General features: G+C 43.2%; 1 protein-coding gene across 3 annotated transcripts; it reads left to right on the top strand.

Annotated features, from left to right (window-relative positions):
- Window positions 1-246: 246 nt before the first annotated feature.
- Window positions 247-17,207, top strand: dgkab (diacylglycerol kinase, alpha b). 3 transcript variants are annotated; one of them, XM_061219501.1, is made up of 25 exons: window positions 247-459; window positions 650-727; window positions 2,734-2,795; window positions 3,779-3,855; window positions 4,426-4,570; window positions 4,981-5,055; window positions 5,284-5,333; window positions 5,832-5,906; window positions 7,206-7,322; window positions 8,456-8,573; window positions 8,850-8,938; window positions 9,569-9,688; window positions 10,206-10,301; window positions 10,764-10,853; window positions 11,130-11,203; window positions 11,722-11,796; window positions 12,581-12,666; window positions 13,085-13,174; window positions 13,747-13,907; window positions 13,990-14,054; window positions 14,286-14,376; window positions 14,629-14,812; window positions 14,924-15,044; window positions 15,592-15,652; window positions 16,395-17,207. In XM_061219501.1, exons 3-25 carry the CDS (start codon window positions 2,741-2,743, stop codon window positions 16,452-16,454), a joined length of 2,175 nt encoding a protein of 724 aa, XP_061075485.1. In that variant the 5' UTR covers window positions 247-459; window positions 650-727; window positions 2,734-2,740; the 3' UTR covers window positions 16,455-17,207. The 3 variants fall into 3 exon arrangements, with proteins under 3 accessions (XP_061075485.1, XP_061075484.1, XP_061075486.1); XM_061219500.1 differs by lacking the exons at window positions 247-459; window positions 650-727 and adding an exon at window positions 734-981; XM_061219502.1 differs by lacking the exons at window positions 247-459; window positions 650-727; window positions 2,734-2,795; ... (4 more) ...; window positions 5,832-5,906; window positions 7,206-7,322 and adding an exon at window positions 7,342-8,243.
- Window positions 17,208-17,729: the final 522 nt, after the last annotated feature.

The raw sequence follows: 17,729 nt of genomic DNA, 5'->3' as shown, positions 1-17,729 counted from the left end.
TATCCAGGCTTGATTCTAGGCTTTCAGTAAGTAATTGGCATTTGTAATTTGCCAGTGAAAGTCAAGGAAACCATTATCAGTTGGACATTTCCTCTGCAACACCCTCTCTCTCTGTTGTTGATTTATTAATTTAAGAAAGGAAGGAATACACACCCACATAGACAAGGAGCTGAAAAACAGGATGTGCAAGAATGAAAATTATATAAAAATGCAGCTAGCTTAATTTTAAAGGACTGAGAGAGATCACCTGTGTTTTGGCTACTGCTTCTTCAACGGGCAGATGTCACCCTTTGTTACCCTGAAGAAGGAAGTTGCAGAAAGATGCCTCAAATTCCACTTAACATTTACTTTTGAAAAGGGTGTTTTACTTTTCTATACATATTTATAGTGTATTAGGTCATGGCTTCATACTGTATGTGCATTGTATATGGATACTTAAGAACAGGTTCCTACATGCAGGTATGAAAAGCACTGTTTATTTTTGTTGTTGGAAAGGGCTTGTAATATTGAACTGGTAACCTGTGAGCAAGATTTTCTTATCGTTTTTTTGTTTAATCCTGTTATTGTTAAATACAATCCTTTCAATATCTGGCCCATTCCGTGCTTTCCCAGACCTGCGTGTGTCATACCCGTCTCCTGATCTCTGCAGGGCGTGGAATGAAGCAGAGCACGAATACCCAGTCCATGTCACCTCCTGTAAAACAGCCCACTGTTTGTTACAAAACAGGTTGGTGTCTGCCCACGTTTGAGCTAAAGATTTCTTGCAGGTTCACTGTGGCTGTGTTCTTCTTCTGGAAATTCTGTGTACAGGCCACAAGAAAACCTGACAAAGATTTAATAGAGAGACATTAAAGATTTAAGAGAGGAGCAGAGTGACAGATACAGGAGAACGCAGCTGAAATACCGACAGATCAATCACTGTGGCAACTGACAGCAGTGTCTCTTTGTTCTTGCTGATTGCACTGTAAGGGAGCAGATTTGGTAAGTACAGGCAGAATGAATCACCTATGGGTCTGAATGGCCTGTCCTGTTTGTTAGATGTTGTCACAGGTGTATCTTGGCAATCCTGTAACGGTGAATCTTCTTGCTCTCTAAGTTTCAGTGCTGGCTGTTATTGTTAGCTGTTTTAAAGTAACTTGTTTCCTCTGCAAAATTGTTGTGTGACACACCCAGGATGTGTCAGGTTGGATCGATTTTCAAAATAGCGTTCACCTTTTCTAAATCTTAATGACTGCATTGAACAGCATGTCATTGAAAATGCAGCTGTGTCCTTTCTTGATAGGAAATTTTACATTTTACTTCTTTATTTCTAAGACATTAGGTGTTAATGATTGACAGATACATATGTCAGTGTTGGTTAGCACAAGACAGATACTGCCCTTCATTCCCATTTAAAGTCATATGCAATCCATGAATCTCATCTGATTGATTGTATGACCCCAGTAAAGCAAATAGGAAATAAGAGGGCAGGGCAGGTCGGCATATGGATGTTCTCCGTTTAATTGGTCAAGGAAATGCAATGTAATTTAAGAATAAATATATATTAGTAGTCTGAGCTGTATTTGCTCAGTGTTCTAAAATTTGAAATTGAAATCCATCTTGATTCCTTATCAGAGGATTGCAAATGTATTATCAGGGGAATTTAGATGTCACCAGTTTTCGTTGACAATGAACTAAAGATGTAACTGACTTGTGTTGTGTTCCTGTAAACACCTGTGGTTTGCCTACTTGGGATCAACCTGTTACACTTCCATTATAATAACACCGGGGAACAAAATTGAAGAAATTGGGGGAAGAAATGTTGATGCAAAATATGCAAGATGACACTTTTCTACCACCTTCCTCCTTTTATGGCTTTACACTGCTTGTGCCACTAAATTGCTGCAGCTAATACAGAAAGCAGCTGCCCTGCTAGTCCCCAATCTCCTCGAGCACGCTCATGCCCAGGCCTTCTCGTCCCACTTCATTGGCTGCCTGTTACATATCATATCATGTGTAAAACCTTGGTTCTAGCCTACAGTGCAACGAATGGAACAGGTCTACCATACTATACCTCCTATCTTCAAACCCTACACCCAGCCAGAAGATTTCCATTCTTCAAGTGACAGGCTCTCCCCTCCATATATGGTCATTTCCCCAATTAACAGTGCCTGTCTGTACTGGCTCAACAGTAGTCGAACAAACTGGGTCCTAATTGTTCATACCAGTAGTATGAACACATGGCCTTCATTTTAGTTGAGTTTTTCTGTCCTGAGTCCCCCTTGCAGCACACTGGCAGCCCTGCTCTGGTCTGTTTAAAAATCTCCATGTCCTTCATATGTTCTCTGTGTGCTATCTTTTTTATGACATTATCTGTCCTTCACTGTATACACTACATTTTTGTTTGAGTTGAATTTCCTATTTTGTCTTTCAAATATTGGTGTTCACAGTTCATCAATATTCATGAAATAGTGTAATGCCTTTGATAATGATGTTAAACTTTAGCACATGTAACCATAATGTTTAGTATTGTGATTTTGTACCTTATAGTAGTTTAAAGGAAAATGTGTTCATAGTAATGCTATTCCAAGTGCCAAACCATAGACAGAAATACTTAGCTGCCGCTAAATTCATTTTGGCTGGCTTCTGTGCCCTCAAATCCTCAGTGAATTTGACCTTCTGTGTTTTGTGCAGACTTGGTGCCACTAGTTTGATGGTAGATTCTCCTCGTTTGTACACCATGTTTTCCTACAGGGACCACATGGAGAAGGATCTCAGCCCAGTGGACTTCATTCAGCTGCAGCAGTACATGGAGTGTAAGCCCCCCACCTCCTCTGACCTCAACCTTTCTGCCTCAGCCTGTGCGCTCCCTGAAACCTGGAAAGGCTTCTCGAGGCTTTTGCATGTTCATCGCATTCTCAAGTTTTTCATGAAAAAATGTACCCTTAAATATTTACTGCAGCTGTCATTATTTCCTCAAATTAAGAACTGAAGAGGAGACAAATGCCGAACAGACTGGTCACTGACATCTTATGAAAGGAATTGAGGATTCAAGAGTGGTCTTAAGATTTTAAACAGCAATGTTTTTCCTTCAGGGTTTACTTTTATTTTAGTTTGGTATGACTTCCCATGTGCATGATAGCATGGCAGTTTATGGGCTAATATTGATTTTACTTATTCCATGTTGTTTTGTCTTAGCCTTCAAGCCTTTGTGTGCTCTTTCTTCAAGCGAAATCAACCAATCAAAATGGCTGCTATTTCTCAATTTTCTCAACCAAAGCCAAAACACCTGGGGATATGGGTGGAGCCACTTCATCTCCGGTTTGGGACTGAAAGGGTTCACACCAGTAGAAATGTAGAGAAATGCTGTGAGGTGCATTTACAAGAAGCAGTTTACCATTGTACCTTTTTTTACCCTACTCCTCATGGGATTCATATGGAATTTCCTGTGGCTGTTTTTTTTCCTGTTGTCATGGAAACATTGCTTGGTGTGGCATACCCTGTACCCATACAACACGGACAGTTTTGAACTTTCAGGTTTTCCCACATAAATTACTGTAATGACAACATGTATTCTCTTGTCCTCTTGAATGTGATGAATACAACAACCTTTTCACTGCCTGAATTGGAACAGTGCCTCCTTTTTTCACAGTATTTTCCAGCGTTTTTACTATCAAAGCTTCAATCAATCTTTTGACGGAGTATCCTCATTATAACTCATTATTATATACTTTATGTTGCATTTTGTCACTCCATATCTTCACTCCCTCTCGTTATAACTTCCCTGTCCCCCATGCAGACCATAGCCTGAAAGTGCAGGATGTGATGATGGAATTAGAAACTGATCCGAAACTGAGCCAGTATAGACATGGAGAGGTGAGTCTTGAACCACGCAGTATCTCCCATGATGCAGAAACCCTACTATCAGCCCCCTAGCTCACTAAACCACTTCCTCTAAACCAGGGGTCGGCAACCCTGGTCCTGGAGAGCCGCAGGGTGTGCTGTTTTTTGTGTTCGCCTTAATACCAGCAACTGATTCATACCCAGGAAACCAGGTGAGGTCAGTTAACTGAGTAATCGACTCCTTTAATTGATTAATTAAGTGCTGAGTAACAACAAAAGCTAGCACACCCCGTGGCTCTCCAGGACCAGGATTGCTGACCCCTGCTCTAAACCCTACATTAGTGTTAAATCAACCCTAAGAGAGTCATAATGAGACACCATTAGAGTTAATTCTACTCTATCTATTCCACACTGGGGTTATTGCTGTACACAATCAGCCACTTCCTAAACCCTATAGTCAGCCCTAACATTGAACCACTTCACATATACCTCACAGAGTCATAAACAATTAAAATATGTAAGTTTAGTCAGTATAAGATGGATCGTGTGTATAATGATGTGGTGTTGTGTGCTCTCACTCTTGCTTTGTACCTTTTTGATCAGCCAATCGATCTGAAAGGTTTCCAGCTCTTTCTGAGCACCTACTTAGAGTTGGATAACTTCCCCGATGATCTCTGCCGCCGCCTCTTCTGCTACTTCCAAGTCTCTGAGCCCAAAGGATCCGACATGACCGACAGTCCAGCACCAAGTGAGTCTCCTGATTCAGTGGTTAAGTCCCAGTTTGTTAGTCCTTAATGCCAGTACTGAAATCAGCATTCACTTGGCCAGAAATTGGAATCCACTTCCAAAATCGCTGTCTGAGTACTTCTCCCTGTTTCTGGTTTACATGGCCCTTGTGGACTTGAGAATAATAGGAAGGTACGATTCACAGTTAGAGAACTCATTAGTTATGAAGTGTTCAAATCTGACCTCCGAAGACTTGGTAATTAATTTATGCCCCTTGTAGGGGACCTGAGTCTCTGCTCTTAATCTCAAGAACCATATGTTTTACTATGCTGAACCTTATACTGCAATTAAGGAACACAATAAAACAATAAGCAGTTGAAGTATGTTGTTGAAGGTACTTCTATGTTTGGTGTATAATTCCATCCCTTTCAGGAGGAGTGTTTCTGAAGGACGTGTCCTGCTACTTCTCACTCTTAGAGGATGGACTGCCTTCCGATAAGCTGGAATGTGAGTCCTGATGCACCTCGGCCTGTTCTGCCTCTCTATTTGTCAACTTTGATCTCAGGAGGCAGTCAACTCATATTAATTTACATGTTCGTATACTGTATGGAGCCAAGTCTAGTCCCAGATACCTGCAGGGTGTGCTGATATCAGCTTCAATCAAGCAAACGGGTGAGGCAAGTTAACTGTGTAATCAACTGATTTAATTAACTGTGGTCTCTCTTTCACTTATAGTCACTTTCAAACTGTATGACAGAGATGGCAATGGGATTCTCGACAGCACGGTATGTGTGGACTATTTCAGAAGCGAGTATCAAACAGCAAAATGGCCTCAGTGCTGCAGCTTCTCTGTGAGACAGGCATTACAGGGTTTTTGTATTGACGTAAACATGCTAACATGTCACTGGGCATGCTAACATGTCACTGGGCTAGCAAGTTCTTTGAACCAAGAGTTTACTGTCAACAGTACAGTTTTGGGTTGTGCACTTATTTTCCTTTGATTCCAGCAACTTGTAACGCTAAGCAATTAATTCCAAAGAGCTATTTTTTTATTTTTTTATTACATTTAAGGCCAAAATTGGGGTTTGTGGTAAGATTTAATTGGAGCATAAGTGATTTGCTGTGGGTTCAGGCGCACTTAAACCCTGTGCTACTTTGCACTTTGCAAACCCATTTAAGCATTTTGGAATAATGCTCAAACGAAAACCATTACCAGAGCCCTCCTTGTGTATTTGAAAGCTTGGAAGGTCTCTCTTTCTGAGGCAGTCGTTTTGCTTTGTCAGGAACTGGACCGAATTGTCGCTCAGATGATGCGAGCTGCAGAATACCTGGGGTGGGATGTGACCGAGCTCAGACCGGTAAGGGGCAGCGCAGGGCCCATCATCTACCACACACTGTCATCCTCTACCACACTCTGTCCAATTTTCCAGGTTTATTACAGAAGACGTTCAGGTTTATTACTCAAGCAGCTCAGGATTATTATTGAGGCAGCTCAGGTTTATTACTCAAGCAGCTCAGGATTATTATTGAGGCAGCTCAGGTTTATTACTCAAGCAGCTCAGGATTATTATTGAGGCAGCTCAGGTTTATTACAGAAGACGTTCAGGTTTATTACTCAAGCAGCTCAGGTTTATTACAGAAGCAGCTCAGGTTTATTACTGAAGCAGTTCTGGTAAAGCATGCTTTTCAAGTACCCAGTGGCCATATATTCTTTGTCTACCTTTATCAGATATATTGTTCTAGTGCATGGAGAAGGAATATATAACAAATGACATAATCCTTCTACTCAGGACCTAAAATGTACAAATACACAGACAATTATGTTGTATAATACACTCACTGAGAACTTTATACTCCTTATTCTAATTTACACGATTATCTAATCAGCCAATCATATGGCAGCAGTGCAATGTGTAAAATCATGCAGATATGGGTCTGGAGCTTCGTTAATATCACCATGAACCATCAGAATGGGGAAAAATGTGATCTCAGTGACCTTGTGATCTTCTTTGACTGTGGAATGATGGTTGGTGCCAGACAGGGTGGGATTATCCTCTGATTTGCACACATAATAGTCTCTAGAGTTTGCAGAGAATGATGTGAAAAACAAAAAACAGTTCTAGCAGTTCTATGGGTAGAAAGGCCTTGTTATTGAGAGAGGTCAGAGAAGAATGGCCAGACTGGTCAAAGCTGACAGGAATGCAAATAACCACACATTACAGTGGTATGCAGAAGAGCATCACTGAACACACAACACGTCAAACCCCTAAGTGGATAGGCTACATCAGCAGAAGACTTAGAAAAAGTCCAAGAAATAAGTCTAATAAATACCTAACCTAAGTTCTCACTAAGTGTATATACAATACTAAATATTATAACTTTCTGATATTGTGATGTGTATATATGTCAAATAAGATCATATTTTAAAGATGTCCATTGTATGAAATTAAATGAAAATCTACTTTGTTTTAATAAATGTATAATTTAATATGTTGGCACATGAATCAATTCTAATAAAATATATAATTCTCTTTGGAAATATCTTTTTCTGGTATGGAATAAACAGCCTTTTTCCTGATAAACTGAGTGAGTGATATAAGAGTAGGTGAGGCCAGCAGGGAGGGGCAGGGCTGAGACTCTGTGCTGTGATTGGCCAGGTGCTTCAGGAAATGATCGCTGCCATTGACGCAGACAACAGCGGCTCAGTGACCCTGGAGGAGTGGGTGGAGGGCGGCATGAACAATGTGCCTCTGATGGTGCTGCTGGGCCTGACGGTGAGGCCCTTACTGCTCCACTTCAGCCTCCATTTTTATTTTCCCTTACAAACTGCAAAAATGTCACACTGCAATAAATGACTGCATGGGAATCTAGCCTATATTAGCCAGACAACTCATACATGCAGCATACTCAAAATGCTGACAATGCACTAATCTCCTGTCGGGAGTCTTCAGAGAGCCACAGAGAGATTGCGGTTGTAAATGACCCCCCTGAGGGTTGTTGGTTGGTGCATCTCACTAATGTACTGATTCTAAGTGTATTTTAGTGTAGCAAAGCTAGTGTAGCTGTGGAATTCTGCCCATATTATTTCTGATTGTGCCTGGCTGCTCCAGGGGATTGGCTGTAGTGTTACTTAGGGAGCGAGGTTTCTCAGTTGCCTGGGTTATCCTTGCCTTATTACACAAAGGCCAGAGATATGTCATTCAGGCTCCATGGGGTTCAGGCTCTGATTCAATGTCACTGTAATGGACTGCAGAGTGAAAAAGGGCATGTGAATGTGAGCGGGCATTCACAGATGGGGGAAAATTAAAGAACAAGGAAGTTAGAAGCAGCATACCCCACCCTTTTACCAGTAGTCCCACGTCGCTGCGATGATTGGGGCAACATGGGCTCAGGTGGTAAGAGCAGTCATCTGGCAGTTGGAGGGTTGCCAGTTTAATCCCGCCCTGGGTGTGTCAAAGTGTCCCTAAACAACCTCTTACACCTAACCCCCAAATGCTCCTGATGAGCTGGTTGGTGCCTTGCACGGCCGGTGGTGTGTGGGTGTGTGTATGAATGGGTGAATAAGAAGCGCTTTTGATAAAGGTGCTATATAAATGCCAACCATTTACCATGACTTATATCTCTAGTGCTGCATGAAAGCCAGTGGGAAATCATGAATTCCACCTTGTAGCAAATACCATGGATCTACTCCTGAGGTTTGACTGCCTAAATTGCAAAAATGTATTAATGTATATATGATTTTCATAAAGAATTTGCAGAACATAAATTTGTTTTATTTCCTCGGCAGAACTTTTAGGGTGTGGCCGTTGGGAGGTTGTTGTTTTTTTATCTGTTCAGGGAGTGTTTTGCCATTTTACTCTCTCCTCTTCACCCTCCCTCGCTACGTTTTCCTCGCTCTGTCGCTCAGATGATCCAGGAGGATGGACAGCATTTGTGGAGGCTGAAGAACTTTAAGAAGCCCGTTTACTGCAACGTGTGCCACGGCATGCTCCTGGGCCTGCGCAAACAGGGCCTGCGCTGCACGTGTAGGCACCGCCTCCATCCACCAGGGGGCCCCCTTCATACGTCCGCATCCGCCCCAGCAGAAAGATTTGATTTCTTTGACATTATACAATCTTGGATGACAAAATGATAAAAACATGTTACAGTGAAAAGTTTTCTTTCAAAGTTATTCTTTATTTTTATTGAATGTCTGCTGTCGTGTTAGGTCTCAACATAGTAGAATACGGTTTTTCAGATGAGGAAGAGTTACTGGTTTTTAGAGGATATACATGCTGTAATTTTTTTCTTATTTTTCCTAGGCTGCAAATACACTGTCCATGGACACTGCGCCAACAAGAATACCGATCCTTGCAGTCGCACCTTTGTCAAGTCCAAAAATGAAACAGGGGTGAGACTGTACATCTGATACTCCAGCTATGTTCAATAGCCCACTCCACACTAACTATGTTCAATGTTTGAGCCACCTTAACCATTGAACAGCATTGAAACATTGAACCTAATCAGTGCCCATTTCTGCAACCTCTGCTATCATTTCGGGTAAGCACCGACAAGCATTTGCTCTCCTTTGAACCTGGTGGCTAAGGTGCTTGACTGGGACCCGGAAGGTGGTTCACGCCCCAGTGTAGCCACAATAAGATCTGTGCAGCTGTTGGGCCCTTGAGCTAGGCCTTTAACCTCACATTGCTCCCTGGCGATTGCACCCTGCTTAGTCTAATCAACTGTAAGTCGTTTTGGATAAAAAGCGTCAGCTAATTAACTGTAATGTAAGGTAATATAATGTGATGTCAGCTTCACTGCAGTCTGCAACTTTGGTTCCACCAGTGGGGGCGCTAGAGAGCAGTTGTGCACTGTTGTCCAAGCTGTCTGAAAACCCTCCCTCTCTGGGCAATGCTAGGGCTAACTGTCCATCACCCTGTGGGGCTGCAGGGCACATTGGCATTGGTCTAGCCCAGGTTTGATATAGGATAGTGGAGCTGGTCATGTCCATCCATCTGCCTTATCTCCTCCTCAACCTCAGGTAGCTTTTCATGATTGGGTCAGTGGAGCCTGCACCAACAGCAAGTGTGCCAAGTGCCAGAAGAAAGTCAAGAGCTACACGAGTCTGACAGGCAAACACTGTGTATGGTGCCATGCCAAGGTGAGGGCTCTTACGCCTGTCCATCATTTTTTAATCTTTAGTGGGAAAGGTAGGGCCTTTGAGCTGTTGTTATCACTGGGCTAGAGAATTCTGCAATGTCCATAGCTGTGTGCTCAATTAATCCTTATTTCAAAAGTGAGATAGAGCAACCTTTAAACCATAGGTTTGGTGAGAACTCCCGGAACAGATTAGAGAATATTAAAATCTACAGGCCAGCCCAAGGTTTAAGAAAGCTGTAAAGCCTGGGATAAAGAAAGCTCGTTTGCTGGAAGCTAGCCCTAGGGCTAAAATTAGCTTGAGGTTAAGGATAGCCTAGGGCTTAGACAATTAATTGTGAAAATCAAAAAAGTAATGTGTGAAATCAATGTGGTCCCTATTCAGTAACTACTGTCTTAGACACACAGTTCAGAAAAGACCACAAATGCTTGTGCATGTCCTGAAATATGGTTTCTGGTTGTGTGACATCCTTCTGTTTTCTGAAAGGGATGTTGTGTTTTTTTACTACTTCTATGTCTAGGTTCACGACAAGTGTGTCCCCCTGTTGCCCTCAGAGTGTGACTGCGGGCCCCTCCAGGACCATATCTTGCCCCCCTGGGCCATCTACCCTATCAAGGTGCTGCTCGCTGTGAGGTTACCAAGCAGCACATTGGTCACACGGGAACAGAAACGCTTCATTGCACACAGTGTTGTGAAATGGCAGCTTAGTGTTTAGAGCTGTACAGCAACATTCTTGGAAGATGATTGAGGGTTCTTTGGGTGAGGGACAGGAGGGGGCTGGGCTAGGTGGGTTTTAATTTGTGAAAGCAGCACATAGAAGTGTAAGAAGTGTAAGTCAGCTTCTATACATTATCTTATTTTTTCATTTTCTGTTTTTGGTTTTTAACAGTTAGCAATGTTTGTAGTTGTTTTACAAGAAACTGGAGCACTTTTCTCAAAACCTGCAGCGTCATCTTTTATCTGTTCCATATGCGGTTCCTCTGACCTCCTCTGTCTGGACTGTGCTGTCTGCTCCATCCCCCTCTGTCTGGGCTGTGCTGTCTGCCCCATCCCCCTCTGTCCTCTCATGATCTCAAAGGAGGACCCTATGGCCATGAAGGCTCGCTGTCCCGGTGTTTCAGAGCGCAAGAACTTGCAGAACTACACTGCTGATGGCCAGCTCCTACAGGCAAGAGCATGGCAGACTCACACACAGGCATGCACACACTCACACACACACACCACACATTCACACGCATGCACACACACACACACACTCACACGCACGCACGAATGCACACACACTCACACTCACCACACACTCACACGCACGCACTCACACACACACACATTCACACACACACACTCACACATACATATAGACGTGCACAGGCAAACGCATACACACACAGAAGCTTTGACTTTTTTTGTAGGTATTAGTAACTGTTCTTTCCTCTCCTTGCAGATCAGCCCAGTTCCAGGCACACACCCCCTCCTGGTGTTCGTTAACCCCAAGAGTGGGGGCAAACAGGGCAAGAGGTGAGTAGCAGGTCTGTAGGCAGAGTTAGCTGGGGTAGGTAACCAGCGCCCCCCTCTGGTTCATCAGATACCTGCAGTATGTCTGCATAAGCTGTGCACAAAGTGTCTGAATGCAGTGTCTTAGTACAAGATCGAGAGTCTCAAGCTTCATCTGTTCCTCTTCACAGAGTGCCTCCGGTTTAACACTGCAGTCAAATTCATTTTTTTTACTTTCCCTGCATGTGTTTCCTCCCAAAGTTCTAGTTTGTTTGGTTCTCTTAAATTTTTGTTTCTGTGCAAATAAACAAACAAACAAATGAATGTAAAGAACCACATTTGTCAGTTCAGTTTACAGAAATAGTTACTCCAATAATAACTATAGGCTTCTTTCTGTAATCCACAGCCATTTCTTTTACCTTCTCACATTAAGCTGTAGGATGTTAAACTCAGAATTCTCTATTGTCTGTATTAATATATTCCACTCTAGTGTCAGTAGCTGGTCCACCCGTTTTTACAACATGCTAGCGCATGTCTTCCAGGGTTCTCCGTAAATTGCAGTACCTGCTGAACCGACGACAGGTGTACAATCTCTCCAATGGTGGGCCTGGACCTGGGTAAGGAATGCTCTTCTATATACTCTGAAACCACATTGCTGGGGCAATATGGAGGTATTATCCTGGTCAATCAGCATTGGACTGTCCTGATATGCTGTCTGTAATATTAGTCATTGATTGACAGATTGACTCTGCATAAGGTCTTACAGTGTCAGATTATCATATTCCGGATATTCTTTCACCACCCTGATTCGCTGCTGGTTAATTTACTGCCAGAGGTGGATAATCCAACTTCAGAAAGTAAAATTCCTTCCCAGTATTTTGTTCCAGTCACTTGGACTTGCTAATTAGCACAATTCTTCAGCTAGGCGGTATGACTAATTAGTGAAATCAATCTAATTAGTGAGTTCCTGGGTGGAAGAAACCCATGGGAGGACACATGGGCTGCTCTTTTAGAGCTGAACTCATATTCTGTGCACTGTACACGACTTGCAATTTGTGTGAGCTGTCCCCCCCTTGTGGTGGTTTTAGAAAAGGCTATGCTGGCTATTCATTGATGTGGGCTGGATTTGGACATACTGCAGTATTGTATTGGATCATTCTGTTATAAGAGAATTCTCATGGAAGCAAAAGTGAATACTTAGGGAAGGACAGCTTATGGAAGCAAATTATTTATATGTACAGGAAATACAGGCATGTCAGGACCTGTATGGGTTCATGTCCCTACAGTTCAAACTCACTGGAGAGTTTGGACAGCTGTTTAATATAAGAGCTTAATTAATTTTTGTTTGATCATTTTGTGTGTGTGTGTGTGTGTGTGTCTGCGTGTGTGCTCGCATGTCAGACTGCAATTCTTCAGGAACCTGAAAGACTACAGGATCTTGGCGTGTGGAGGGGATGGCACAGTCGGTTGGATTCTGGATGCCATAGGTGAGAAAAGAAACTCCCTTATGTGGCTTTCACCCCACCTGTTTCCGTGTATAAGTGGGAATGCCCCAGTGCCACAAGCTGTCCTGAGTTTCGGTGAAAGCCAGCAGTGTTTGTGTAAGCCGTTCCTGGATCAATGTGTCTACATGGCCTGTTGAGCCTAAGAACATAGGAATATTTGCTAAACAGGCCGTTCAGCCAATCACGGCTCATCATCTGTATCTACGCTCTGTCTTCGATACTATAGTAAACAGAGCATAAGTAAGCAGAACAGTTGATGAGTTTAATGAGGCTGTTTGTTTTTAACCGGAGGAGAGCTGGAATCCCTCCTGTTCACTTGAATGTGCAAACCACCACCCCTCCCTGAATTCTGACTGTCTGAGGCCTGCCTGTGTGTGCCACGTCTCCCCTTCTCCCCCAGACAAGGCACAGCTGCCAGTGTCCCCCCCGGTGGCCGTGCTGCCCCTGGGCACGGGGAATGACCTGGCCCGGTCCCTGGGGTGGGGTGGAGGTGAGCCCCCGTGCTCGGCCTGCTTCAGAAACAGCAGATAATAATCATGCCCCTTATATTTATTTAGAAACAGGAGTCCAGCTATTCCTGGGTTCAATGTATTCAAGCACAACATGTAATAATATACATATGCGAGGGGCAATAATTGAATCAGCAAATTGCATAAAATGTACTCTAGCTCAAATTTACTTATTTCAAAAACTAAAGTAAAATGTAAAAATATAAACCATAGGTTTTATCATGGCAGTCGGCAGGAACAAAAGGACCACACTGTGGTTTGCCAGCCGTATTTTCATCAGGCCACTCATAATCAGTGACTCAGGAGATAACTCCCGTCACACCATCACCACAGTCTATGCATCAGAGCAAAACAGAATTAGCTTTTAGTTTTGGTAGGTGTAAGGCACAAAGATAATATATGAATACATTCTGTGAAAAGCATACAAATCATAGCATACATAGCATTTTGAATTTGTTCATTTTGGTGTGTGCGCATGTAAAGTCTGCATGTGTGTGTACGGGTATGTGCACGCCTGTGTGTACGTATATGTGTGGTTGTCCTCTCCCTGTAGGCTATGACGGAACAAAGCTGTCTGTGATCCTAAAGGAGATTGAGAGCAGCTCACAGGAGCTGATGGATCGCTGGAGTGTGCAGGTGATCCCGGAGGACAAGCAGGTGGTCGGGGATCCTGTTCCCTATGACATCATTAACAACTACTTATCCATTGGAGTGGTGAGTCCGGACCTTCCGTCAACCTGGAGCCTTGTGAATACCCCACTGCCTGTGAGCTTCAGCCTTTCTGCCTTTTCTGCAGGATGCCTCGATTGCCCATAAATTTCACACCATGAGAGAAAAGCACCCACAGAAGTTTAACAGCAGGTAAACACATCTTTCTCACAATTTTCAGTTGTGTTATAAAGCTTCTGTTTGTCACATGACAAAGTGTATCCTATCCCACAATGAGGAACACAAAGGAAGAACGTGGAGACAAACAATGTGGATATGCACAGATTCACAGACATGCATGCACACATTCACAGACACGTATGAGCACTCGCATGTACACGAGCACCCACGCTGATGTATGCGTAACACAAGTGAATGTTCTAGAATGAAGAACAAGCTGTGGTACTTGGAGCTGGCCACCTCTGAGACCCTCTCCGCCTCCTGCAAGAAGCTGAAGGAGAGCATCACCATTGAGGTGAGAACCAGGGCCTTCTGACAGCCAGGGGTTAAAATTCCCTTTAAGGCCTGGTTTACTAAGACCTTTAGCACACACTAAACTAATAACAGCACCAACGACAGGTGCAAAATTATTTTTCATCCACTAAAAGGTTTTACTTGTGCTAAAGACCCTTAGTGTTTATGGTGAGTTAGATGGGATATTTTTGTGAGTGTATTTGTTGATCATAGTAAAGGTTTGAAAGTGTGTATGGTTGTCACCTCGTCTCAGTGCTGTGGGAACCAGCTGGACCTGAGTGACTTCCATCTGGAGAGCATCGCCGTGCTCAACATCCACAACATTTATGGCGGCTCCAAGCTGTGGGGCGAGCACAAGAGGTCCAACAGCAAGGGCACCACAGGACACCAGCCAGAGCTCGTCACCGACCCCCGGGTTCTGAAACAGAGCTCCCAGGGTGAGTGCAGCGCTGCGTATAGCTAGTGTGTGTGTGTGTGTGTGTGTGTGTGTGTGTGTATATACTCTGTGTGTGCCATAGCTTATATCGTGGTTTCTGTCCCTCCCCCAGACCTGAGTGACGGACGGTTGGAGGTGGTGGGGTTGGAGGGGGCGATAGAGATGGGGCAGATCTACACCGGACTGAAGAGTGCTGGGCAGAGATTGGCCAAAACCTCAGAGATCACAATCAGGTAGAGGAGGGTGCCCCTCTGAACACCCCACCCACACGATCTACTGCTCACACACATCACTCACACACACACACACACATCATCTACATATACACCACCCGCACACACACACACACACACACGTACCCCCCCACACAGACATGTACAGGCATGAAGGTCACACTCCTCATGCTTTCACAGATCCCTTCCAGGCCCACAGCCTCATATCTTTTAATGTGTTGGCTTCCTGTTATTCGTTCTCTGTCAGTTAATTACAGATGAGCGTGAAATTAGATTTTAAAGTCAAATTAGCAGAGCGAATCACACAAATTACATGCTCCCTTAATCTGCTTTTGGTACTCTCTGTCAAGATTGTCAACTGTGTGTCTCTGCAACTTCCCAACTCTTAGGACCCATGACACTATAACCAACTACAATGGTTAACTGACTGCAAGTGGTGGGGGATGAGAGCACACAATGCATTTGTAAAACTAGTTTGCTGCTTTGTTCTTTCCCACCGTCTCGCCCTCCCTCCCTCCCTCCCTCTGTCTCTCTCTCCCTCTCCCAGGACGAATAAAGCATTACCCATGCAGATCGATGGGGAGCCCTGGATGCAGCCTCCCTGCACGGTGAGTATTGGGTTGTGCCATTACAGCGCACCACGCCTGCGTCCATGCAAACAGGCAGGCTCAGGATAACATCAGATATTAATGCCCATATACATTATTCACAAATGAAAAAGAATGCCATCCACTCGCTGCTCTGGGAACATCGTTAGCCAGGTCTGGTACTATTGCTCCTATAAATCAGGAGAATGTACTCCCGTCCTCTTGTGCTCGAGTGGCTCCGGATAAGAGTGTCTACTAAATGAATGTAATATAATGCAATTCCCCACACTGGGGATGAGCACTGTCGGCTGGGGGTTCCTAGTGTGGCGCATTTGGGTAATGCAGTCGATCCAGTGCAGTGATGCGCCCTCAGTCCTGAGGTAAATAATCAAATCCAGTGCACAGTGTCCCATGGAATGAGAAATGCAGTGGATTGAAAAGCGTTCACAATTATTTAGTGCTGCACTCTCAGACTTGGCTTGTCTCCTTTTGAGCTGTTTATGGAACCCTCTATCATGAGTGTGAAGTGTGAAAGCTCCCAGGCAAAAAACCCTTTAACTAGATAGATGAGTTCCTTTTGGAACCTTTTTTTCTGAGAGTGTGGCTGCACAGGGCAAAGTAGACACGGACAGAGTTTTAACCAACTTGAGAAATGTTGTACTTCCCTCATACATTAATACAGTTCTCATTATTCACAACTGATTAGCTTTGTCATTTCAGAAATTACTTGTGTTTCTTTAATCGCCATGTATTGCACCTCCAGATCCATATCAGACACAAGAACCAAGCTATTATGCTCAGGGCCCCCAAATCAAGATCATAGCCTCTACAGCCACGCCAGAGAACCAAGGACTGTAGAAGACTGAAGTTCGTCAATCAGAGAGAAGCTGTCCAACAAGTCTTTTTCAATGTAGGGGTGGGAATATTCTGGGAGGCATCAGGGTGTGCTTTGCACACAAAGCAGGATTACAGTTAGCTGAATAACTAAAAACCAGGAACGGCTGTTTTTACTTCAGTCTGGGTTCTGGTTGTGAGTTTTACTCAGTAAACTCAATAATCCTGCTTTGTGGAACAAGGCCCAGGAGTCCTGATGAAACAAGTGTTAAGTTGTGGTTGAAGAGAATCTCATATTTGCTTTGTAGTTGTGGGACATACTTTATATGTAAAGCCACTCTGAAGGTACCTGGTAATACTCAGCGTTGGAAATGTGTGTGCTAGCCGATTTTGGTCTGATTGTGTGAATAAATGTTAGGGCTAATGAAAAGCACAGCACCAGCATTTGCTTGCATTATGAAGCTGAAGCTGAGTGCAGACTTTGATTTGTGCTTCTGCGTGACTCAGATATTTTATGATCTCAACATACTTTGCAAATATAGTTGTCCATACACTTTTTCAAAGCATCACTAATATAGTCATTTATGTGCTGAGTATTCAGGTTTTTTAACCCTTGAAAGGACTGTGGTTACTTGAGTTTGCACACAAGAGCAACATATGCTTTAAAGTCATGTTAACCTATATTTTTTAAACGGTATATTCCCCTGAGAGAGTTTTTCTAAATAAACTATGGTGAATCCTTCATTTTTGCACTTCATTACTTTGGTGATACCTATGTCTATGCTTTTTTAAAGTAATAACTGAATTTTCTTGCATTTAAACATAAACAGTATATATATATATATATATATATATATATATATATATATATATATATATATATAATATATGTAATTAATACATAGTAATACATATTTATGTAAATAAATATATTTATTTTAATACTAATATTTATTTAATGGCAAGCCATCGGGGCCCCAGCAAACATGCCTACACAAGTCCCACATGAGGGCGAACGTCCGTCGTGCACCAGATGGCGCACGCTTTGCCTTTTCCTCAACGGTTTGGACAAATGTTACATTAGGGAGATAAGATTATGAGACGTTTCCGCAAAGATACTCAAAGAAACTGAGCTGCAGACTTTTGGTGCTGGATAATGACCAGCAACGAGTACAGCTAGTAGCCTACACCAGCGGTCCTCTTCCTCAATATGAAGTTTATACTCCTTGTATATGTAGAAATATAGAAATAGATTGAGTATCCT

This window comes from Conger conger, chromosome 14 (genome assembly GCF_963514075.1).
Source record: "Conger conger chromosome 14, fConCon1.1, whole genome shotgun sequence".
NCBI classification, from domain to species: Eukaryota; Metazoa; Chordata; class Actinopteri; order Anguilliformes; family Congridae; genus Conger; species Conger conger.
This window is presented reverse-complemented; position numbering and strand designations above follow the sequence as displayed.